The sequence below is a fragment of the Mauremys reevesii genome, linkage group 3, assembly GCF_016161935.1.
Source record: "Mauremys reevesii isolate NIE-2019 linkage group 3, ASM1616193v1, whole genome shotgun sequence".
Taxonomy (NCBI): domain Eukaryota; kingdom Metazoa; phylum Chordata; order Testudines; family Geoemydidae; genus Mauremys; species Mauremys reevesii.
In genome coordinates, this window is record NC_052625.1 from 167661784 (window position 1) to 167687571 (window position 25788).

The 25788-nt window shown below is 40.4% G+C and overlaps 1 protein-coding gene across 16 annotated transcripts in view; it reads left to right on the forward strand.

The window, feature by feature from the left end:
• The window catches only part of CSMD1 (CUB and Sushi multiple domains 1), a 1616238-nt gene that overhangs the window by 1135162 nt on the left and 455288 nt on the right, over positions 1 to 25788 (forward strand). For all 16 annotated transcript variants that reach the window (XR_005595828.1, XM_039529053.1, XM_039529047.1 and 13 more), the window contains 3 exons: positions 6274 to 6462; positions 11688 to 11804; positions 20463 to 20678. Coding sequence is in view for 15 of the 16 variants with exons in the window: in XM_039529053.1 (XP_039384987.1) it covers positions 6274 to 6462; positions 11688 to 11804; positions 20463 to 20678 (522 nt within the window). In the remaining variant the exon portion in view is untranslated. The remainder of the gene's footprint in view (positions 1 to 6273; positions 6463 to 11687; positions 11805 to 20462; positions 20679 to 25788) is intronic.

Below are 25788 nucleotides of genomic sequence, written 5' to 3' on the forward strand. Positions count from 1 at the left end.
GTATATTAGTCAGCTTTTCTTGGTGTATGTGAAAAAGGGTATGGCAAAGGAGGAGAATTTTTTTTTCCTATTGAATTGTAATATTTCAAAAGTGGTTTGGGTCCAGGGTATCACAATACCAGGTGTGTCATATTTTGAGTTCCTGTCAACTGCTGCAAGAAAGTGTCAGGGCTAAATTTAAAAACAAAATAAAAAAGAGAGTAATTGTTTTTCTTCTGGAAATGTTAATAAGTATTTAATCCAGAAATGTCAGGGGAAATTCAGTTGTTTTCTAAACAATATTTGTAGTAAATCTGAAGACTGAACTCAATCATTAAACTGTGAAATTTAGGGATCTTAATACTGTTTAAGTGAAAAATTAAATGTGACCTTTAGTAAATTGCTACTGATGCCACCATAATATTAGTTAAAGTAAAATATCAGAAAAAAGCCTTAAATAAAAATGTGAGTCTTTAAGACTGAATATATCAAAAACTACTTCAGATCTGTAGATAATTCATTAACTCCATGTCTTTAATATCTGCAATCTGGCCTTTTGTTGTCATTTATTAATATGCCTTATGGAAAATTAATGAAATGCCCCAACTACTATGTATCTCAACCAAAATGTTAGTACAATGTCTGTACGTTTCTTAGGTAAAACTACTGGTGAATAATTCAACATTTTCAGGAACAAGTGATGTGCATTTCTGTGATCTTTAAAACCTCTTGCCCCACTTTCCCCTCTTGGGTCTCTCAGTTGCCCCGTGGTAAATTGGCCACTTTTGCAACTCACCCTTCTTTGGACTGGATCCCTCCCTCCTAACCTGTTCAGACCAAAAGAAAGGTAGGTGCTGGTGTCCATTGACTCTCGTGACTTGTAGCCCTCTGCACAGGTTACCTGGAAGGATATTTCTTCTTGGAGAGAGAATACAGAGTAATTCTCTAAGACAAATCAACAGTTCTTTTTTTTTTAAGTGCAAGGGTGTTTTTTTTCCCTTGTTTGCTTGTGTCCCCCGCCCCCCCATTTAAAAGTTCAGAAGCTGTTTTTTATTAGGGTTTTATCAATTCATTTGTCCTAGGAGTATATATAACAGTTTCTAGATGTCTTGATTACCTGCCCCCACACCATGCATGCATGCAACTCAAGATCACTTGAACACATTCTAAGAAACTCCAGGCTGGACAGTCAAATGTGAGTGGCAGCAGCTCCTCCATTTTTGGGGTGCACAGACCCATGAATCTTGGGTATGTTCACACAGCAAAAAGAAAAAAAAATGAGAGGGGCAGGGACTCAGAGCCAAAACCTCTACCCTGCTGATTTTAGCCCTACAGTGTGAGCCCAAGTCATTTGACCCAGACTCTGAGACTTACTTCCATGTTTTTGTTTTGTTTTGTTTTTTTGCTGTGTAAAGATGCCCTTAATGGTTTGTATTCATTGTCCTGATTGACTTGGAGTGGAAGTTCACAGAGAGATTTCCTCCTGCTCAGTTATGTTGTTTTTTTTCAGAGACATACACTCCTATACATTCCCTGGTGTGCTAAAATACACTTGAGACATGGGACATAGAAATAATATTTTGGTTATGCATACAAACAGTAATTAATAAGCATCTCATATTATCATATGTAACAAATGTTCTGGCTGATCCATCTGAATTTCTTTAAGGGAACCAATATTTCCATGACTGAGTAGGAAATGAAAGTGTTTGTAGCACTCATATTCTAATTAGGACAAAATATAGCTCAAACAAGGATAATCCATTTCTAAGCATCAGCCTACATGACAGTGGCTAATCTTTGCAGAAAATATTCAGTAGGTCCTCATAAAAATCTAGCATGATTAGCGTTATGACTTCCCTTAAATGAAATGAAATGTTCTTGGGAATAAAAACTATGAGGACATCTTTTTATTCACAGTAGCAAATGAACAGCATTTACAAAAATTACAAATTTGATAAGGGTGACAAACATCATTAACATCCTTCAGATACCCCAAGGTCAGTTTTAGAAATGGTAACTTAAAACTAAAAAGCTCCTTATCTCCTTTTCATTTGTAAAAGAGAGAATCCTCGTGGACAATCCAGATACAGGGCCAGATTTTCAGCTATGGTGGTGGATTGCACAGCACAAATGTGGGGAGGCGAGTAAAAGTGGCATACTTCCCCAGTCTTGGAGCCATTGCACAGGCTGGGCTTCAAGCATCAGTTAGAGCCTCTGCTGCTCCTGGGCAGGCGGAAGTAGAGTGGAGGGAAGGAGGTACCATGCTACAGTCACTGCCTTTCTGGGGGGAGAGAGCAGCTCCCCCCCCGCCACCACTCCAAGCGGGGTAGGTGGGGCCATCGGGGCAGAGTCAGGGAGGGTTGTAATGTGCCTAGGGCCCCAGAGTGAATTAATCTGGCCCAGAATGTGAGGATTCATTGATTGTTAGCTCCTCTAAATTCCCATATGACATGAAAGTGGTTGTTATTAACAAGACATGATCATACCACAGTAGAACCTGAAAGATACAAATCAGAGTTACGGACTTACCAGTCAACTGGACACCATGTGGACCCGGAAGTAATCAATCAAGCATCAGGGAGACAAAACAAAACAACCCCCGCCCCCAGCCAAACTCCAGCAAATGCTGTATTGCCTCAGGGCTTCAGCTACAAAGGAAGGGAGGGGTTGGGGCTGAAGCCACGGGGAGGGGAGGGGTGAGAGGTCCGGGCAGGGGCTTCGGGCTTCTGACCCTCAGGAGCACTGGGGCTCAGGGCTTCAGCCCCGTGGCTCGGTTCCCGGCTTCAGCCCCGCAGGGACTCAGGGCTATAGCTATGGGGGGAGAGCCGGTTTCAGCCACAGCACTCCCTCCATAGCTAAACCCCTGAGCCATGGTGCTTCCCCCTCTCCCCCAGCTGAAACTGGGAGTGGAGCCCTGGGGAGTCCTGAGCCCCTGCGCCCCTCATGGGGCAGAAGCTGGGAATGGAGCTGTGGGGCTGAAGCCCCAAGCCCCAGCACTCCCCCAGGTCTAAAATCCTGAGCCCTGGTGCTCTCATGGGGCAGAAGTCCTGAGCTCCCCCGTCCCACGATTGGAAGCTCTGACTTCCCCCCTGCTGCGGCTACTGCCCCAACCCCCACAAGGCTGAAGTCTGTAACATCTTGTTCAGAGTTATGGACAACCTCCATTCCTAGTGTGTCAGTAACTCTGAGGTCTTGCTGTGTTCTTATATCCTTATTACAGTTAAACCTTGAGTATCCAGATCCCTGCTTTAAACATGTAGGATTATCTGAAAATTGGATACAGTTTGTCCTGTGAATCCAAAATACATATCACCACTAATTGTATTGATCAAAAAATCAGTTATCTAAATATTTTGGACACTGTCCCAGATATGTAGATAATTAGAGTTTGCCAGCATGTAATTTTACAATAAAGTAATTCAACTAACGATTAAATGATTAAGAGATTGAATGTAAACAAAATATTTGTGATAGAGCTAGTATGGAAAATAATGTAAGGTGAGTCCATGTTAGGATTCCCCTAGATTTCAGTATTCATATCATAAATTGTTTTTCATGCCCAGTGTAAATAGACAGCAGTGAAAAATTTCAGATCTGCAGGCTTTTTTCCCCTCAAATACTTAGAGAGTTACAAATTTTTAGAGTTTCTTCAAGAGGTTTTCCATTTTTGTGTGTGCTTGTTTCTTTTTTTATTTACCTAATTCTGCTCTTGTGATTTAATACCAGATATTGTAAAGAACAAGTTTACTCTAATATAAGGTAAATAGATACAGGTCACATGGGAAGGGCAGTATTAGGAAGATTTTATTTGTCCTGTGCCTATTTTCAGGAAAAAAATAGAGTTCAGTCTCCAAAACTGTCATCCCATGACCTTTCTGGAGTATTAAAAACATAACAAACAAAGTTCACTCTAATACACACACTCACACCAGTTTAATAAGTTCAGTGTGTAATATTAAAGTGCCTTTGTATGCTGCCTTCATATTATAACAACAAATTCCTGTTTCCACTTTAGAGCTCAAATGATTAAACCCATTACTAAAATAATTAATTTTAGTTCCAAGTCATTAAAGAATGTTTAATTGAATCAATAATGAAGAATCTCTATAGCCAACGCAACAAAAAAGTTGAAAAATATGTCTAAATGCCAGCATCTACACAGCTCTTTAAAATACCATACCAAAGCTTGAGTTCTAAAGATCAGTGTCTGTGGGTACGTCTATACTTACCTGCCGGGTCGACACGTAGCGTTCGACTTCTCGGAGTTCGAACTATCGCGTCTAATCTAGATGCGATAGTTCGAACTCCGAACGCGCTCCTGTCAACTCCGGAACTCCACCACCGCGAATGGCGGTGGCAGAGTCGACGGGGGAGCCGCGGACTTCGATCCCACGGCGTCTGGACAGGTAAGAAGTTAGAACTAAGGTAGTTCGATTTCAGCTACGCTATTCGCGTAGCTGAAGTCGCGTACCTTAGTTCGACCCCCCACCCTAGTGTAGACCAGGCCTGTGTTTTGCAGTAATACTTAATCATTAACTAAAATCCCATATGTTTTGGGGGAGATATTGGTGTTTCAACAAACATCAGCATTTTTTGAGAAATGGAAACTAAGTTATAAATGTTAATGTCTGGGAAGATAAAAAAATATTGTGCTTTTAAAAACCTAGGCAAGAGAGGGAATTATTTTATGGATAATCAAGATCCCCATATTCAGAGTTTAAATGGATTCTTTTAAAAATACCTTATGAATAGCTTGCCATTCCTCTTCGGATATGTTGTCAGATGCTACTGGTGTGGTGCTCTGCTCTGTTCAATGTTGATACCAATCGGCTGCGTGCGTGTGTTCCCTCTGTGTGCTGCCCCAGCTCTGTCCAGATAGCTGACACAGCAGATCCTGAGAGAACCCCCAATGACCACAGACTCTAGTAAGTTACGAAGGCACATCGGACAGGTTTATTGTCGAAGAGAAACACAGTCTCCAGCTCCCTGGCAAACAAAGTCCAAGGTGCTGCTAAGGTAGCAGCTAGCCAGTACTTATGTGCTCCCTGGCAGTGGACTCAGCTCAGTCAGTGGCGGGACTTTCCACTGCCCCCTAGGCTGGACAAAGACACCGCCACAGGGATGCATTCTTATACATAGGTACAAACAAGTTACACATCACTCCTGACATATGAGGTGCAACCCCTCTACGTAGCAAGGTGCCACCTCTCACCTTGTACATGTTGGTTTGAACAAAACAACTCCATCCATCATATTACCCTTTTGCCCCTGTCATTGGGGTAGGTTAGCCTGTTCCTTTTATCTGTGGAATGTTCCAGTATTAGAGTGTCCTGGTACTGTGTTTATACTTCAATACACTATATGGATATACGTTTATGCAACATCAGCCCTTTTCTTGCCAGCTTCTGTGAGCAGGGCCTGCCTCTAGCTCACAGCTTAACTTTGCTTTATGTTAGCAACGTCTTGACCATTACTTTAGCTCAGGCCTCAGGCCTCATACTGGGCTTCTGATACCAAGGTTTATATCTCAGGGCCTCCTCTTACTACAGGATACATCTATATCTTTGTCCATTCCTCTTCCTGCTTTTGTTTTTTGTCCTTCACCAAAGATAACCTAATTGTGCTTTCTTTCTGAAAGAGACTAAGTTAGCCATATCATTATAAAATCCTAGTGGAGACAAGACATAGAGTAACTTTACCTCAGTGTAGATAGTGGAGGTAAACCCTGGACATTCCCCCCTGCCCCGCCCCCACAAACACACTTCCCCCTGTATTTACCTCAGTGTAGTACACTGAGATTAAATACCCTCTTCTTTGTCTCTATTAGGATTTTACAGCAAAATAGCTATTTCAAATTAGTTATCTTGTTGTAAAAACAGTTTTTTCCTAGTGAAGACAAGCCCAGTGGCCCTTTTGTAAGACAAAAGGAAGCCTCCTTGAATTCAGATATCAACAACCTTATTCCATCAGCATAAAGGATCAAGTGTGTTCTTCTTAATGACACATCCATTTTCAATGCACTTGTGTTGTACCACTAGCCAGTAAGTATTCCATTCAGTTTATTTGACACTGGATTGGGTAGATCTTAGTCAATGTTTACCTCATATGTGTTGACTCTCTTTTCCTCCCCAAAATCCATTTCAAATATGATTTAATGCAATAGGTGTTTGTTTAATATTGTTCACCACTACAGTATTTGCTGAGATTATGGGTGATGTGTCTTCATCCTCTGTTACCCTTCTCTTTCTGTTTTTTTTTAAATAGTAATTTCACTAAATTTGTATATTTCAGGTGTTACACTGGAATCAGATTCCTGCCTTGACCCAGGGATTCCTGTGAATGGCCATCGCCATGGTAATAACTTCAGTGTCCGATCTGTAGTAACTTTTAGCTGTGAGCCAGGATATACACTGAGTGATGAGGAGCCACTCATATGTGAAAGAAACCATCAGTGGAATCATGCATTACCCAGTTGTGATGGTAGGTGCCCTATGCTTTAAATGACAATGTAAAAATCCAAGCAAGTGACTCTCTTCTGATTAATAACTAACCATGTCATTACTGCTGCTACCCTCCCTTCCATCACACCGGAGTCCAAATCTTTTTTAAGTGATTCTATTCATAATCAAAGCAATACTTAATATGTCTAGATTGCCTTTCAAGTAAGGAACTTAATGTTATTTACAAATAGTTTAATTTGCAAATTGTAATCAATTAATGAATCACATCCCTGTGAGTTAGGTAAGTATTATCTTCATTTTACAGATGTGTGTGCTCTGAAATGCAGACAGATTTTGTGACATGTTGAAGCAAAAATTCTGGGAATAGAAAGAAGGGGCGAAGTACTGATCCCATGGAAATCCATGAGAGTTTTGCCATTGACTTCAGTTGGTCCAGGATTTGAACCCAGAGTCCTGACGCCGAGTTCTCTGCTCTAATTAACACCACTTCCTTGCTGTAATGTCACAAAAATAAGTTGACCAAGTTTGTGAGACTCTATACTCAACTCAATGGCATTTCTCTGTCTATTACTTGATAAATTATGACTGCTATATCTGATCAATTCCAAAATTCCAGGAAATGTATTAGTCATCAGTGGGCAGAACCATATGGATAGGGGTAAAAATCAGAAAACTATAAGGGTAAAAGTTGGTGTGACATTAAGCCCCCTATTTATTCCTTTCTAAAACTTACTACTCTGACAAGAGGCTGGTTCCTTGATCTTTTTTTCTCCAGCTGAAACTGAAACTGACTAAACAAAGGAAACTTCCCTCCTTCCTTTTGAAACGTCTTGTTCCCCCATTGGTTCCTCTGGTCAGGTGTCAGCTAGGCTAGGTGAACTTCTTAACCCTTTACAGGTAATAGAGGCATTAACCCTTAACTATCTGTTTATGACAGTACTCAAGCAACCTGATTAATCCTATCTGGAAAAGAAAACCTGCAACCTAGATTTCCAAAGAAAACTAATCAACACAGCTCACATTTTGATTTTAGAATATTGAATATGCTCAATACTGAAGCTGCTCATGAGCAATCTACAGAATAAGTATTCTTTGCAGAAATTACTCTTTGACTAATTTTGAACAGCTCATGGACAGTTTGTGAATGAAAAGAGAGGCAAAAGGTATTGAAACAATTATTAACTGACTTATTCACTGAGCTCTAGTGAAATCACAATTCAGACATGGTTCCTGCTGAACCATATTTTAGCATAGTTTGCCAAGCTATCATGGACAACATAAAATCATGTTCAAAGACTGTAATAAAATTCGGTTTCAGAGTAGCAGCCGTGTTAGCAGCGGCGGCTCCAGGCACCAGTGCTCCAAGCACGTGCCTGGGGCGGCAAGCCATGGGGGGCACCCTGACAGTCCCTGTGAGGGCGGCAGTAAGGCAGCCTTTGGCGGCTTGCCTGAGGGAGGTCTGCCGGTCCCGTGGATTCGGTGGCAATTCGGTGGCGGGTACGCCGAAGCCGCGGGACCAGCGGACCTCCCACAGGCAAGCCACTGAATCCGTGGGACCGGGGACCTCCCGCAGGCAAGCCGCCGAAGACTGCCTGACTGCTGTGCTTGGGGCAGCAAAAAAGCTAGAGCCACCCCTGCGTGTTAGTCTGTATCCGCAAAAAGAACAGGAGTACTTGTGGCATCTTAGAGACTAACAAATTTATGTGAGCATAAGCTTTCGTGGGCTACAGCCCACTTCATTGGATGCATAGAATGGAACATATAGTAAGGAGATAGATATGCATATTCTCTGTATGTGTATATATATATCCTTACTATATGTTGCATTCTATAACGCTTCCTTATTTACTTTCTCCGCACCTGTCATGATTTTATAGACCTGTATCATATACCCCCTTAGTTTTCTCTGTTACAAGCTAAAAAGTCCCAATCTTATTAATATCTCCTCATACGGAAGCCGTTCCATACCCCCTTTAGCACCTTGATTGTCAAGTGGCCCCACTGGTTCTTTAGCAGGCTTCTTGCTTCTGAAGTACTTACAAAAAATTTTTGCTCTTACTTTTTGCTTCTTTGGCTAGCTGTTTTTCACATTTTTTTTGTTTTTTTGGCCTTCCTAATTATGTTTTTACACTTCACTTGCCAGAGTTTATGTTCCTTTCTATTTTCCTCACTAGAATTTAACTTCCACTTTTTAAAGGATACCTTTTTGCCTCTCACTTCTTCTTATACTTTGCTGTTTAGCCATGGTGGCACTTTTTTGGTTCTCTTACTATGTTTTTTAATTTGGGGTACCCATTGAAGTTGAGCCTCTATTATGGTGTCTTTAAAAAGTTTCCGTGCAGCATGCAGGGATTTCACTTTTGGCACTGTACCTTTTAATTTCTGTTTAACTTATTTCCTCATTTTTGTGTAGGTTTTTGTGTGTGTGGGGGGCGGGGGGTTGGAATGGCCACATTACTCATAAATAGGAAATTACTTTAGTAAGAGTTTTGTTTGGTCACTAGCTTTGACAATCAACCAGGGTTTTTTTAATTCACTAAAAATAAATTCAACACCCAAGTCTGAACAGTTTGGCTTGAATAATATGAATAGTATATACTATTTAGGTCAATTAAAATATACACTCAGTATATAGACTAAAATTGTCATCATGGCCTTGTGGGGTATGCAAATCCCATAAGATTGCAATATGCAGAGTTCACTTTTTTTTCAGTTAAAGTTTGTCCTTGTGTCCAAGATCCAGCATCCACACTATATGCTAGGGAATTGTAGAGACCTTCTGAAGCAGGGCAGAAAAAAAGCTAAGGTAAATGAGCGCTACATCACTTCTCTTTTGTTTTTCATTCCATCGCACTCGCATGCACGCCCTGGGACGTCGTATATCTCTTAGACTCTTGAACTCCCTTCTAAAACTCCATTTTAATGGGGCAGAGAACAAGTCCTGGGATGTTTTTTTTTTAAAGGGCCTAAGGTTAATCTTTCAGCTAGGAAAGAATACAGTAAATATGTTTAGTGGTTATTGACATCACTCTCATGAAGACAGTCTGTCACTCCAACTCTGGAAAACTGGCACATTGAGGTAACAACATAGAACTGATTGCATTCAGCAAAAGGTAGCCACATCAAAGAAACTAGTGGTATTGCTGTCTGAGGAGTCTTCCACAATATATGTTTTAATTGGAAAATGCCAATTTGTCATAAAACTGTTCATGGAAAAGGGTTGCTTTCAACAAATTACTTGTTCTGAATTTTTTTTGAAATTTTTTGGTCAATATGGCCCATTTTGACTTTCTAAAAAAAGTGAGTTTCAATTCAAAACTACTTTTTATTTTTAAAATTAAGTTAATTCAAGATAAAGATTTGTGTAAAAAAATTATTTTCATTCCCCCACTTTTTAAATGTTTCAAAATGATTTACATGAAATGTTTTTAGTGACCTTATCTGAAATATTTTCAGATTTTCAGTTTGCAATTTTTTTGAGATTTTAACTGTGCATCTCAATTCGGGATGGGAAAATTTTACAAAATCTCAAGAATTCTTGCAGGGTAGGAGAACTGCTTCCTGCCCAACTCTACCTATTGATGATTTCATAGACCTCAGATTGCAACTTCAGGTAGGGAATAAATAGAAGAAAAGTCTAATGGAAAAGTACATTACCCTGTTTCATAGCAATCTCCTTTGTAACATAAAACAGAGTATAAAAAGAACTACATGTACTGGGACCCAATAGTCAAATATCCCTCTAAATAATATAGTTGGCAGAAATGCTTTATGTAGTTTTCAGCTGTGGCTCCATAGTTAAGGATGAGTCGAAATTTTGCACTTTATCTAGTTTTTAGTCAGGGGGGAGGGAGAATGTGTGTGTATGTGTGTGCATGTGGGCACATATATAATATACCAAAACAATTTCACTGTTACCACATATTTATAAATAAAGAATTATCACTTCTTCATATCTAAACTCCTTTTCCTGTTTAAATGGGGTCAGAGGTGCCCACAATTCTGGTCCATGGCATGGGTTCATAAATATATAAATTATGTTTATAGAAGTATTCAAAAACTTCTGCAGCATCTCAGAATAATTGAGGAGAATTAAAAATGGCATTTCAGCTGTAATGCTACAGTGTTTTGAGCACACTATCACTGCAAATTTATTGTACATATTGATCTAGCTGCTTCTCTATGTCTACTACATTTAGTTCAGTTTTAACAGATAGAAAACAAAAAGCAAGCTAGTACTTCATCATATTATTTGTTAAATATGTAGTTTATTAAAATTTTAAAATAAAGCAAGAAAGAGATAGACATCAGAGGCAACCACAGTATAATTATGAGATCAGTGAGCAATTTATCTGTATATAAATACAAATCTTAAATGATACTTAATGTGCCATGCAAATTTAAGAAGCCTGCTTTAACAAATGTTAGTATACATGTTTTCTAGTCTAGTTTTTTGCCTTGGAGAATATTCAGCTACAAATAAATTAGTGATGATGGCACTATTCACATTTCTGGAAAAAGTGGAAAAATCTCCATACCTATCTTTTTTTTCTGCAGCACATGGAGAGAAAAGGTGTAAAGGCATATTATTTTTCTGAAGAAAGTTGTAAAAGTTTTAATGTGATGCAAACTGCCTGACGTACTCTTCCCTTTAAGTATATTATCCATTAAAACTATGTGTGAAAAGTTTCATACTCTGAAGTAGGTCATGCTGAAGATAAGGTCCAGCCTATTTCTCATTGGTTCTTGTCCGAGTATGGTGCACCTGTTGTTTGGTATTCTTGTGTGGTTTTGTTACACTTGATACTTTACTCCGCCTATATTAAAAGATAACAGTTGCCATATTTGTTATGCTACAGTACAGTATTTATCCTTGTCCTTATCACTGTTCTACTTAACTGTGCTCGCTAAAATGTAAAACCCATATCTTCAATTTGCATTTTCCTACAATCCATTCCATGCCCAAACACTCATGCTAAGACACCTCTCCCAGAAGGGTTGCCACGGAAACCAGTCACTCTCTCGTAACTTTGTGTCTTAATGCAAACATGCATGTATTAAATCTGTTGATATTCTATTGTGCATTGAGAAGTAACTATCTTAATATAAATCATAATTTTTCTCTGGGTCACTGTACTGATAAATTCATCAAGCAAAAATGTCCAATAACAATATCTGAGTTTTAGTCTCTGCAGCAGAGTGCCCAATATAATTTCTTTCTTTCTTTCTTTCTTTCTTGTTAAGCTTTATGTGGTGGCTATATTCATGGGAAGAGTGGAACCATTCTGTCGCCGGGTTTTCCTGATTTTTATCCAAACTCTTTAAACTGCACTTGGACTATTGAAGTGTCACATGGCAAAGGTAAGAATATAATATGAATTGAAAATGTACAGAACAATATATTACTAAAAAAATCTCTGCTTCAGACAGAATTAAATTGAATTTTTTTAATCTGTGGAAGAAGGAAATCCATAATTAATTTCCCCAAATAAATACTTTTAGATATAATAGCCTTACTTTTGTTCTCTTAAAACGTTTGAAAAGAGGAATAAAAAAAGTTTCCTTTTAAGAGTGACAGATCTGAAACACACTGTTGGTACTAGTCTTGTCAGATATTTGTGGTTTATGAATGTTATAATTTATTTTGAAGGAAGATAGAGATGCAGCAGGAAGAGGAAAACGATTAAAATAACACCCGTGGCTAATTAAGATTACAATTAAAATATACATTTTGGGTAAAGTGTAGCAAGGGCCTACAGTCAAACTGATGGCATTTCTCTGTTTGTAACTTTTGAATGCTACATGGATCAATTCCAAAATTTCATGCTTGAAACATTCACCAATGTGTTGCAGTATAGGGATTGTGGACTCTTTTAGGCTGCAGTCAGTAATGTAAAACATTTCTTTCTCTCTGTATCACATACCGGCATGCAATAACAGTATTGTAGTTAACAAATTAGTCCTGTGTTTTGCAACTATAATTTGGTATGTTGATACATACTTATGCAAGTATAGCATTCTATCCAGCAAAGAGACTATGTGTGTATATTAAACTACAAAACTCTGGAGGAGGTATAGTGGGGTCTGTTACAGATCACCAAATCAAATTAAAAATAGGATGATTTACTCCATAAGCACCTGTCAGTAATCTGTAGAAAGACAGTTTGTGTTCAAGGGGACTTCATCTGGGAGTCCTGCTGCAAGTCTCACTCAGCCAGTACTGAGTAAAACATTATTAAAGTTTCTAAAAATTAAAAGTGATAATTTCACAACATAATGGAACTATTTTCGACTCCATTATAATGGATGTTTACTTAAGACAGTGTTTCCCAAAGTTTTTATTAAGGCAACCCACCAAATCTGCCATTTGTCTTTTTTTGCGACTCACCATTACATATATGTACCCTCTGCTCTGGCATCATAATTCTAAAATGGGTGAGTGAAATGCACGGTTTGGAGACTGAGCCTGCCTCACACTCACTTTGCAGACTCTTGTCTTGCAGTGCTGGGCCTAGCTTGCTGCTGTGTTCATTGCCACTCCCTCCAGGCCCTTCCCTCCACACTATGCTGAGAGAAGTGTATGTTTGCCTAGGACAGGGCCCAGTGTTGGGTTAATCAAGCCCTTGTCATGGCGCCTCATCTAGAATCTTCCTGAAATCCACTGGTGGGTTGGGACACATCATTTGCCAGAGACTCCAGGTCATTCTCTTCTTTACATTTCATCTCATGGAGATTCAGTCCTGCCTGGAATACCATGCGAGCTGAAGGCTTCTGCCTCAGGCTGCTCTCCCAGCTGGCATCACCGTGAGGTTGCACCTACCCCAGCCTACCCCTTGCTCCCAGGGCTCATGAAGCCTGGACATTAGTCAGGAGCAGTTCAACTATAGGCTGAGCAAGTGCAGAATGGTGGTAGAATGTGCCTTTGGACATTTAAAAGCTCGCTGGCACTATTGGTCAGACCTCAGCGCAACCAACATTCCCATTGTTAATGCTGCTTGCTGTGTGCTCCATAATATCTGTGAGAGTAAAGGGGAGACATTTATGGCGGGGTGGGAGGTTGAGGCAAATTGCCTGGTGTCCGATTTTGAGCAGCCAGACACTAGGGCGATTAGAAGAGCACAGCAAGATGCGCTGCGCATCAGAGAGGCTTTGAAAACCAGTTTCATAACTGGCCAGGCTTCAGTGTGACAGTTGTGTGTGTGTCTATTTGATGCAAACCCGTCCCCTTTGTTGATTTTAATTCCCTGTAAGCCAACCACTCTCCCCCCTTTGAAATAAAGTAATTATTGTTTTGAAACCATGCATTCTTTCTTTATTAATTTTTTAAAAAATGAGATAACGGACAAGGTAGCCTGGGTGGGGTGGGGGAGGAGGGAAGGACAATGCCACATTGCTTATTGTAGCCACACTACAAATCAAAACTATTTGAATGACAACCTTCTGTTGCTTGGGCCATCCTCTGGAGTGGAGTGGCTGGGTGCCCAGGGCCTCTCCCTTCACCCCCCCCCCCCCGTGTTCTTGGGCGTCTGGGTGAAGCGGCTATGGAACATGAGGAGGAGGGGAGGCAGTTATACAGTGGATGCAGCGGGAGTCTGTACTCTTGTTGACTTTCCCCTGGTCCTGAACTTGATCATGCAGGACCACAGCTGCCTCCAGCATCCCAATATAGAGTCTCTCCACTTCATGGCATGGAACTCCATGGCTAAATCCCTTGGAGCTCACATGCTCCGACCCTGTTAGAGAAGTTCTCCTTGGCAGCAGGAAGTCATCCACTAGGGCCACTTATTTGGCTAAATGGAAGAGATTCTCTATTTGGTCATTACAAAAGGACACTACATCTTTACAGTCATCAATTCCCTTTATTTTGGATTATTTACTACACCTGAAACAGCAAGGTCTGTCTGTGTCATTAATAAAGGTACAACTGGCCACTATCTCAGCTTTCCATCCCAGTTCAGCCAGTTACTTGGTTTTTCCTAACCTATGGTTGGCCGCTTCCTCAAAGGACTGATAGACTGTACCCTCAAGTAAGACAGCCAGTCCCCGCATGGGATCTCAGCCTGGTGCTCTCCAGACTGATGGGCCCTCCCTTCAAGCCCCTACCAACATCCTCTCTTCTCTATCTTTCCTGGAAAGTAGTGTTCTTGGTGGCTATAACGTCAGCCATGAGGCTGCTTAAGCTTAAGGCCTTGACTTCTGAGCCCCCATATACTGTCTTCTATTATGACAAGGTGCAGTTGTGGCCACACCCAGACTTTCTCCCAAAGGTAGTTTCGCAATTCCACATGAACTCAGACATATTTTTTTTCCAGTGTTTTTTCCTAAGCATCACAATAGCAACAGGGAGTGAAGGCTCCACTCCCTGGATGTCAGGTGAGTGTTAGCCTTTTACACTGAAAGAACAAAACCGTTTCAGAAATCAACACAACTCTTCCTTGCGATTGCAGACCGGATGAAGGGGCTTCCAGTTTTGTCCCAAATAATCTCTTCATGGATCACGGGCTGTATCAAGGCATGCTACAACCTACCAAATATACCTACACCCACACTGATAGCATGCTTCACAAGGGTTCAGACATCCTTGGCAGCATTCCTGGTGCAAGTCCCCATTCAAGATATCTGCAGGGCAGCGATGTGGTCATCAATCCACACCTTTACATCACACTATGCCATTATGCAGCAGGCCAGCGATGATGCCGCATTTGGCAGAGCGGTGCTGCAATTTGTGATCGGCTGAACTCTGACCCCTCCTTCTAAGAGATGCTTGGGAGTCACTACTTGAAATTGACACGTTCAAGCACTTGAAGAAGAAGAAACAGTTACCTAATTTCTTGTAACTGTTCTTTGAGATGTGTTGCTCCTGTCTATTCCAAGACCCACCCGCCTGCCTCTCTGTTGAAGTATCCAGCAAAAAGGAACTGAAGAGGCGGTGGGTCTACAGGGATTTATATTCACTGCCATGAAGGCACAACCCCAGGGAGCTTCACAGCTGACCCAATAGGTACTTCTAGGGGAAAAAGCCTCCGACGACTGTGCACGTGGCGTGCACACACCTATTTGGAATGGACACAAGCAACACATCTCAAAGAACAACAGTTACAAGAATTTAGGTAACCATTTTTTATCTTGACATCACTCTTCAGGCAAAATAATGGAAACGCTGATATAGAATTAAATTGATACTGTGACAAACCCAGACCAGTGGGGTGCAGGAGTCTGGTAGAAGGCAAATATACTGATCACTGGACGAATAGTTTTCTGTTCCCTGAGTGACCAGAGCAGGGGCTGCCCTAGAGCAATCAGGAACCTGCTAGAACCCAATTCAAACTAATTAAGACACTTAGAGCCAATTAACAACTTGCTAGAATCAATTAAGACAGGCAGGCTAATCAGGGCACCCGGTTTTACAAAGGACCTCCCATGAGTTAGTGGAGGGTGCACAAGGAGCAGAGAGTGAGAAGGTGTGCTGCTGGAGGACTGAGGAGTACAAGTGTTATCAGGCTTCAGGAGGAAAGTCCTGCGGTGAGGATAAATAAGGTGATGGGGGAGGCCATGGGGAAGTAGCCCAGGGAGTTGTAGCTATCAAGCAGCTGATACAGGGGACATTGTAGAGAGCTGCTATCCACAGGGCCCTGGTCTGGAACCCGGTGTAGAGGGCAGACTCGGGTTCCCTCTATCTCCCTAACTCCCTATCAGAAACAGGAGGAGTTGACCTGGTCTGTGAGAAACACCAGAGGGGAAGGTCTAATTTGGAAAGGGATCTGGCCTGTCCCTGACCCACTAGGTGAGACAACAGAGCCTGCAGAGATTGTTCTCCATTTCCCCCATGCTGGCCAGTGATGAGGTTAGCTGAGTGAATGGCAGGTTTGAGCCTCAGGCAAAGGTAGCTAAACTGGGGGCTGCCGTGAACCTCTGAGGCGAGCAAATCCGCCAGAAAGCGCAGGACCCACCAAGGCAGAGGAGGAACTTTGTCACAATACATATGTTCCTATCCTTTAATTCTTTAATGTCTGTCAACAGGATTTTATATTAAATAGGTCTTTTCAAACAAACCTGATTTCTTTCTTTGAGATTACAAGTTTGGTTGATGAAAGCAACTGCATTGATGTACTAAGGTTTTGTAAGGCATTTTACTTAGTTCTGCATGATATTTCAATTAAAATATTAGCACTATAAAATATCAATAAAGCATACATAAAATTGTTTTATTATTGGCTAACAGAGATCTCAAAAAGTGGTTGTCAATGGAGAAATGTCATAAAATGTTTAGTGGGGTTCTACAGGGATCAGTACTAGGCAAGACTCTATTCCATATTTTCATCAATGATCTGGAAATAAATATAAAATCACTGCTGATAAAATTTATGGATGACACAAAGACTGGTGGCGTGGAAAATAATTGTTAAGACAGGACAGTCATACGGAACTATCTTGATTGCTTTGTAATCTGGGCCCATTCAAACAGCATATTTTTTTTAATACAGCCCAATGAAAAGTTGTGGGGAGGGATAGCTCAGTGGTTTGAGCATTGGCCTACTAAACCCAAAGTTGTGAGTTCAATCCTTGAGGGGGCCATGTGGGGATTGGTCCTGCTTTGAGCAGTGGGTTGGACTAGATGATCTCCTGAGGTCCCTTCCAACCCTAATAATCTATGGTTCTATGAAAAGTTAAACATGCAGGTACAAGGAATGTATACTATATCTACAGAATAGGGGACTGTATCCTGAAAAGGATTTAGGGGGGATTTAGTAGATAGACAACTCAACATCAACTTCCAGTGTGATGCTGTGGGGAAAAAAGTGCTAATGCAATCTTTGGGATAAACAGGGAATAGAAGCTGAGAGGTGATTTTACCTTTGTATATAGCATTCTTGAGAGCAGTACTGGAAAAACAATTACAGTTCTGGTGTCCATATTTTAAAAAGGATGCTGTAAGATTGGAGCAGGTGCAGAAAAGTGCCACAAAAATTATTCAAGGAGAAAATGTTTTACAGTGAGAGACTTGATCTCAAGAGTGTGGCTTATCAAAAGAAGATTGAGAAGTGACTTATTAGTAGAGCCATTCAGAATCTTTTTGTCAAAGTATGCTGTTTTGTCAAAGCTGTATCAGTTTCCACAAATCTTTTGTTGTGAGGAGAAGAAGAAAGAAACAGAAACAGAGACAGACATGGTGGCTCTTTCTCTATAACCCGGGGGTTAGGGTGCTGGTTTGTGATGTAGAAAACCCAAGTTTAAATCCCTTCTCTGCCTGATTTGGAGTGATCTGTCATGAAGTCACATACACTGCAGAATGAAAATAAATTTCTAAAATTGTCTTAAAATGGAATTGTCTCCCTTTGGTTGACTTTATTGATTAGTTTGTTGTTCATTGTGAGAGTATAGTGGGTATTAAAAGTCTCTTTAATGTAGTAGAGAAAGCCAGACAAATTCAAATGGGAAATAAGGTGCAAGTTTTTAACAGTGACGGTGGTTAACTAGTGGAACAAACTATCAAGGGCAGTGGCGGATTCTTCATCCTTTGTCTTCAAATCAAGGCTGGATGCCTTGTTGGAAGATATGCTTTTGGGATATTGCGCTCAATACAGGGGTAACTGGGTGAAATATAATGGCCTGTTATATTGCAGGAATTCAGACTAGATGATCTGATGGTCTATTCTGGCTATAAACTCTATGAATTTATGAAAAATGGGAAGACAGAGAAATGTAGCCTATTCTACATATATCTGGAATTATTAAAAAGAGCATTTTTAATTGCCATAAAAATAAATTCATTAGCTGCCATTTAAATAAATAAATACCAAACCAATAAGGCCATAAATTGTTGTTTTTGTGTTGATTCACATTAGTCTTCAACTGAATAACAACTTTTCTAGATGAATTATAGACACTGTTATCAATAAGGGGTCACCCTTTGAGATAATTCCATATCTGAATATTTGAACTAGCTTGTTAAAGTTGGTATCATTTCACAGTAGCTTTTTTATTTTATTTCCCTCACGCTGAGCAGTGGAAAGGATTTTTTATTTCAAAGTAATTCAAGACTATAAATTTTGCAAACATTGTAAAACACAGAAGTGGGGAGAGAATTGTCCCAACAATAGTACAGACTCTGCAGTAAAATAGCTTTCAAGTGGATAGAATGTGATCATAATACGTCAACAATTGATTCTTCAGGCCAGAAATGGAAGGACTGACCTCAATAATGAAATATTTTTATTCCTAGATTATGGGGGAATATCTGGATAGTCTAGTAAAATGAAAGTTGGCCTCACATAGTGCTCATGACAGCCTTACTACAAAGAGAAGAGACATCGGTCTCCAACAATTACAGTAATTATTCTGAAAAGGCACTCTTTGAGCATTTCCTTTTCCCTTTCCTCTCTCCAAAGGAATTGCATCCAGGGAGTTGAGAAGATGATCACTGTAGGCAAGCACCTGGGGCTTAGGTATAGGTTTAAGGATAAAAGGCTATTAGGGAAATGAATATCTTTTTGGTATGTGTAGTGATAGGAATGCTAGTGTTAGAGATCTTGATTTAGATTTCATGGAGCCCCTAAACCAGTGAGGGTTTCAGAATGGCCAAGTGCAAAACATTGGTTTAGCAGTTGATGACCTTGAAAATTCTTAAATCAACCCACCCATCTGAACAAATTGATCATATTTCTGGATACCCTTTGGACATAGAGCATATAGGTACACTCATCAGACATGCACTCAGATACCTGTATTCAACCATATTGTATTCATGCAGTTACACATGAATATCCTGTGCATATGAAATAATAATGCTTTGTATACCCTATGTATATGGCTTCCGCTTTTCAAAATGTTGTACATAAATTAACAATTCTTACAATTTTCCTGTGTGTCAAATAATATTGTTATTTCTCTTGTATAAATGAGGAAAATGAATCCCAGGTAAATTATGTGAGTTGTCCACACAAACAAGCAAGCTAGTGGCAGAATTTGAATTAATATCAGTTTGTAGCTCCCAATCTAGAGCTCTGTCAACTAGACCACAATCTCTTGATTGTTTTTCCTTCCATATCTCTTGAAGGTTTTCAGTCTGTATCACCTGTGTGTAAAGCGAATAACCACATTGCACCTGAAGCAGGGGGTAGCAATGCTTTATGGTGGAGGGCGGGGGAAGAGATCAGAAGCTGCTGCAAAAAGGTGGGTGGGGGTCAGCGTGGTGACGCTGACTCATCCCCTGGGAATGTAAGCGTGGAAGCCTTTATAAAGGTCAAGACTGGGCATTAAAAGCCCTTTCTCCATACAGCAGGCAATGCAGCACCCTCCATCTGTCCTCTTGAGGGGCTAATATCAGGTTGGGTTAGGACCTGATGTGGGCATTGCACTAGTCTCTCCATTTTAAGGGGGCTGAGAAGGCATTTTTCCCTCAGCACTATAATGGCTTCAGTGGAGTGGGGTTTTTCTCGCCTTCCCCAGAGCGAGTGTCAGGGAGGACCTATTATAGTGAGTTGAAAATGGGGTTAAGTTATATGTTGCAACTCATTTTGTAAGTGTGGGGTGGATGTCAAGTGCAGTTACTCCATAGGGAAGGCATCCAGTGACCAGATAAATGGCCTGGTGAAGGACTTAAAAAGGAGGTGCTGGTTAAAGGAACAGAATGGGGGGAAGGTTTGGGGTCTCCTACGATTGGTACCCTTTCTTATAGCCCACCTGAACCATCCTAAGAGGGCAGGGTGGATGGTAAGGTCCAAGCCATGAGCTGCTTGGGGAACCTGGATGGAAAATGAAGAGGGGCTGGTGGAAGCCACAGGTATTTATTTGAATGAACATGGGGTTGCCTTTACTGTACACTTTTATCTGCTGGGTAGTCCCAGATATCTAATAATAAAGTTGTGCCCTGATTAAATCCATATCAAGTGTATCTTGTCCTTCTTTCGGTATAGCCAGACAAAGAAAACTAGCTCAGGTACAGCAGCAAATAACTACCCTACATTCCAATTCTATACCTTTACCTTTTAACATTCCCTCACTTTTTTTTTCTTCCAGGAGTACAGTTGGTCTTTCACACCTTTCACCTTGAGAGTTCTCATGACTATTTGCTTATCACTGAAGATGGCAGCTTCACAGAACCAGTGGCGAGATTAACTGGCTCAGTGTTACCCCCTACAGTTAAAGCTGGCCTCTTTGGAAATTTCTCTGCACAGCTTCGATTTATATCTGACTTTTCAATCTCCTATGAAGGTTTCAATATAACATTTTCAGGTAAAGAATTCAGGACTAACAAATGGTTTGAAAATAACTTCAATCATTGTTTTACATTTTAGTCAGAACAAATGTTACTAAATAGCAATAAAAATAAGTTGTATCAGGTGTTTATAAATCCTGGTTTCCAGAATAGGAGATAGAGCAACAATGAATAAATTACCTCAAAATTAGCAAGTGTGAAGAAGGCTAACAGAATCAGAGGGGGAGATGACTTCATTGGTGAAGAGGAGGCTGTCTGAGATGTGACCTGCTCCGGTGAACACCGGGGGCTACCAGGAGTAAGGATGAGCTCTCTCCTGGCCAGACAAAGAAAACTGGTGAGAAATGGCAAGAAAGGGTGCAGCTGAGGGAGAGAACCATCACTGGCAGAGGAGTAAAGCAAGGGATAAATGTGTGAGCAATAAATGGAAGAAAGTATGTCAGAAAGGCAACAGCAACAGGTGGGAGTAATGGAGCAGTCACCCATGCCAAAAATGATCTGGGATTGGTATCCATGTATTAGGTAAAAAAAAAAATGTTTGAATTATCAGGCTTTAATGTATCAAGAAGTTCTGGTAATTATATCAACTAATATTTGAGTGGAATTTAAACCCCATAAGTCACAGTTGCTTGTTATTTACTCTGTATTGATGTAACAAGAGTGCACATATGGAACAGATAAATTCTTCAATATTTTTTTCTGTGCCAATTCCCACTTCTGGGATGTATAAATCCGTAGAGCTGCATGATATTACCCCTCTAAAAAGCAGTGATTGTTTAATCTGCTCGTTCTCCCTTCTTGGATCTGAATATTTAGTGACAGGGGAGCTACTGCCCCAAATTTTTCAAAAGTAGCAAGCTGATCAGCTAGAGATTATGCCTTTCCTTCTCTGATTTACAACAGAGTCTCATGCACCTTGCTGTTTTCAAGTAAAATATAGTGACTGGATTTCTTGTTCAAAAGACTTGTTGGTTACAGCAGCAGCAATAGCTTTACTTGTCAGATGACTGATTTTACCCATTGCAGATACTGTACATTAATCAAGCAAGACGTTAGCTGTGGTAAGATGTTGTAATGTGTATCAAACTATTTACATGATCTATCAATCTATTTTTAAATAACTTACAAAAGGAACTTGAAGATAAATACACAAAATAAGGTTACTAATGCAAGGAAAAAAGTTCTTGGGTAACAGTTTTGTGAAATATCAGGTGTTTCTCACTCACAAAAAGGGCTCATATCTTGTCTTCAGCCAATACACCAGAATTAGATAGGTAGCAATAATATCATAAATATGCACGAGAAACGACCGAGTTTAGGAATATTATTTCCTAACTTTCAGACAAGTAAAATGTACTTCTGCTAAATGGGAATTGTTTACTGAAAAGAGAACAGTTTGAACTGAATGAGCTGAGACAGCAGTTTTCCCCAGCATCACTAAAAACTAAACTGACAGAGGTGATGGAAGTCTAGAACACAAATAGAAAATGATGTATTAAGCATGCAAAGCAATCACTTTCGCAGTTTTGATCTGCCACATGTGAGCTGTTTTGCTGTATTCTACTTTCAAAAGCATTTTTTCTTTGACTACAAAGTGACTGTACTACTAAGTTTATTTTTCAGTTCCTCTACAAAGTAAAAATATCCTAGAGGGGTTATTTTGACTTCCCATTGAATCTAATTTTTTAAAAATTGCAATTTCAGTATGCAGTAAGTATGTATTCAGGTTGCAGATGTAAATTAATATGTGCAATATAAATGACTAGTAAAACTGGAAATATTAATGTTTTATGTCCACTATTGCACATGCAAATAGGCAAAATGTCATCTGATTTTTATAATAATCAGGAAATAGATTTTGCTTATGCTGCACAATGTCACTCTTGCTAATTATGACTATATATTCACTTCCATTTGTATCTTCATTGGTGCTGTCCAATTGGCATGTAAAAACTATTCTTTCTGGGAGAAAGTGGAGAACTAAGCTACGTCTACACTAGCACTTTTGTCGGTCAAGGCTGTGAAAAAACAACCCCCCCCCCCCGACAAGCAAAAGTTTCACTGACAAAAGTGTTGGTGTGGGCAGCGTTATGTTGTTGGAAGATGCTCTCCTGCTGACGTAGCTACCACCACTCGTTGGGGTGGTTTAATTATGCTGGCAGGAGAGCTCTCTCCTGCCGGAACAGAGCAGCTACATGGGAGACCTTATAGTGGCACAGCTGCAGTGGTACAGCTGTAAGGTCCATAGTGTGGGCATAGCCTTAGGCCTAAAGTCTCTTTTTCTCTGTAAATCTATCAGTCTTCTGTTAGGAGCTTGGTGGGGACACCATTCAAAAACAACGACAAAAAATAAAAAAAAATACAGAAGTTCTCTTCCTTGAGTCATTTAAAATTGAGCATGGCAAAACAAGAACTGTCATCTCAAAGAGCTGTGTTTCAAACACATTAAATTAATGATACAAAATAGAGTTCATGGAACATCTATGACACATGCATCACAAATTGACTGAGTAGAGTGGTTTATTTCTTTCACTCTTATTACTATCACAGAGGAGGCAAATAAAATACACAGAATAATGGAAGGTGTAGAGAAAATCTGTTAAGTACCCCATTTACCTTTTCCTGGAATACAGGAAAAAGGGAACACCCAATTAAATTAAAAGAAAAGACATTTAAAACTAAAACCACCTAAATTACACTAATTCACTTGTAGAACGCATTGCTACAAGGCACTATTGAGAAAAATAAATGGATTTCAGAATATGATTAAGTCATTTATATAAATAGTAAGCATTGACTGGCAGTTACATTGGCGAGGATAAAAATGTACATGAAACACTAACCACCATTCTTCACAAGTTAAGTAATATATTAACTTAGGGATGGGGGCGGGATAGTGGTGTTTGAGGGTGGGGAGTGTTACATCACCTCTGACCAGGGGCGGCTCCAGGCACCAGCACGCCAAGCATGTGCTTGGGGCGGCAAGCCACTGGGGGCGCTCTGCCGGTCGCCTCGAGGGCGGCAGGCAGGCTGCCTTCAGCGGCATGCCTGCGGAGGGTCCACCGAAGCTGGGGGACCAGCGGACCCTCCGTAGGCATGACACCGAAGGCAGCCTGCCTGCCATGCTTGCGGCGGCAAAATGCCTAGAGCCGCCCCTGCCTCTGACCTAGAGGATCTTTTCCAGAAGTCTCCCAAACATTAAATGTTGACCAGTCACAGGGATAACACAGCAGAAAAGATAGAAGATTGTCTGAGCCATGTAGTAATTCATATGCTTACTTGTTCTCCATTGTTCCTGTTACCCATTTTTTATTAACAAAGTGGTGAGCAACTCTAACCCTGTCCCTGCAATGTACATAAATACACACAACACTGAAGTTGAGGGGACTACACAAATGGTTAAAGCATGTTCTTATGTGCTTTGTTGGATTGGGGCTAGAGTGCTCAGCACTTTACAAGATTAAGCCCGTAAACTAATTTTTCCAACCAGATCCTGGGTTGTTGCCACTCTCCTTTATACCACCAACAGAAAGGGATCCTGGAGCTAGCATAGCTGGCAAGAGAATGTTTTCCCTATTGTAGGGGAATTATAGGAAGCTTTTTAATTCCTGAACTTACATTGGGTGACAGGTTTGGTGTACTTCTGACCCAGGATCACAGAAGCCCAAAATATGGCTTACGGGCACCTTATCAGTTGACCCTTGCACCGCTCTGATACAAACTATACTGTGCATTCTTTGTCTGTAGCAGTATATCTGAGATACCATCTTCTTTTTTGAATATTAAGTATTGTACATATTTATGTCACTACATAAATATAGTAATACACTCTAAAGAATAACCCTGATAGATGAACTCAGAGGTCTAATAGATGTTTTCTGTTTCTAATTTCAATTATTCTATTACTCATACTGAGGCATCTGCCACCAAAACAAAAGGCATCATTCTACTTAGGCAGAAATGGTAATTGTGTTGTACTGTAGTAACAACATTTATTCTCTAAATCACTTTTTAACACTTTATAAATATTAAGTAAAATAAATAATCAAGGATCATTTATTTCTCAAGTGTACACTTTAAAAATATTTTATCAGGAAAGAAATGTAAAGGAAGAAAAAATAACTTTGTCTTTATTCCCAAGGCCTTAGTAATGTCAGGTTGTAACAGAAAGCCTCAGAGGGCCAGGTGGGCAACACATCTAGTATCCAGCCTCAACTTCCAGTGGGAAGGTCTTTCAATCCAATTCCTCACCAGTGTATGGGCTAAACTACACTTTGGGTTTTCAGTGTCCTTGCCCTTTTCTTACCAGAGCGGGAGTGGGGTGGGAATGAGGCTTTTGCCCTTACTGCAGCAGGGGACGCAGGCCCTCCCACTCCACCAGGCTTTGACCCAGGGCCCTTTGAGAGCCAATCACTTGGAGTGTCCTCAGAGTTACCTCTGCAGGTCACTTCCTAACATCCATCTCTCCCTATGGCTCCAAGTCCAATACAAGATAAAACAAAAGACAATTAAACCTTCAGCCCCAACCGGACTCAGTAGGCAGTCCTATTGCTCACAGAGATGCTGCTTTTGAACCGTGGTTTCGGGGCTCTCAGATTAGGTTTGTCTTCCTCCCTCCTTCTAAGCTGGGTTGCACCTGTTTAAGCTTCCTATCCAGTTGGAGCACGCTTTGCAGGTCTGGCAGGTTGGGGCTACCTGGGATCAGTGTTGTCCTTTAACCCATTTGGGCCTAATGTGGGGTATTTAAACCCCATCACACAGATGTGGATGCCTTGTTGCTAAATTTTTTTGCTCAGTGCAACTGTATGCAATTAAAACACCAGAGTTTTCGGATTTATGTAGATTGATTTGATATTTATTTTATATTTACCTAAACTTTTATGCAAGTTATAATTTGAATTCATGACTCTATCTAGGACTAAGAATGCTATCAATTCTTATCTGAATAAGACCTATTTGTTATTAACTGGTTAGACACTGAGAAGATATAGTCATCATATTACAATCTGTTAGGTATGATTTATATTTTTCATGTTATACATTTTTCTTTAATCTATTTTGTTGTATGTATTGTGAGAGGGTCAGGCCAGATGGCTACAGGAGAGTGATCAAAGGCAGATATATTAG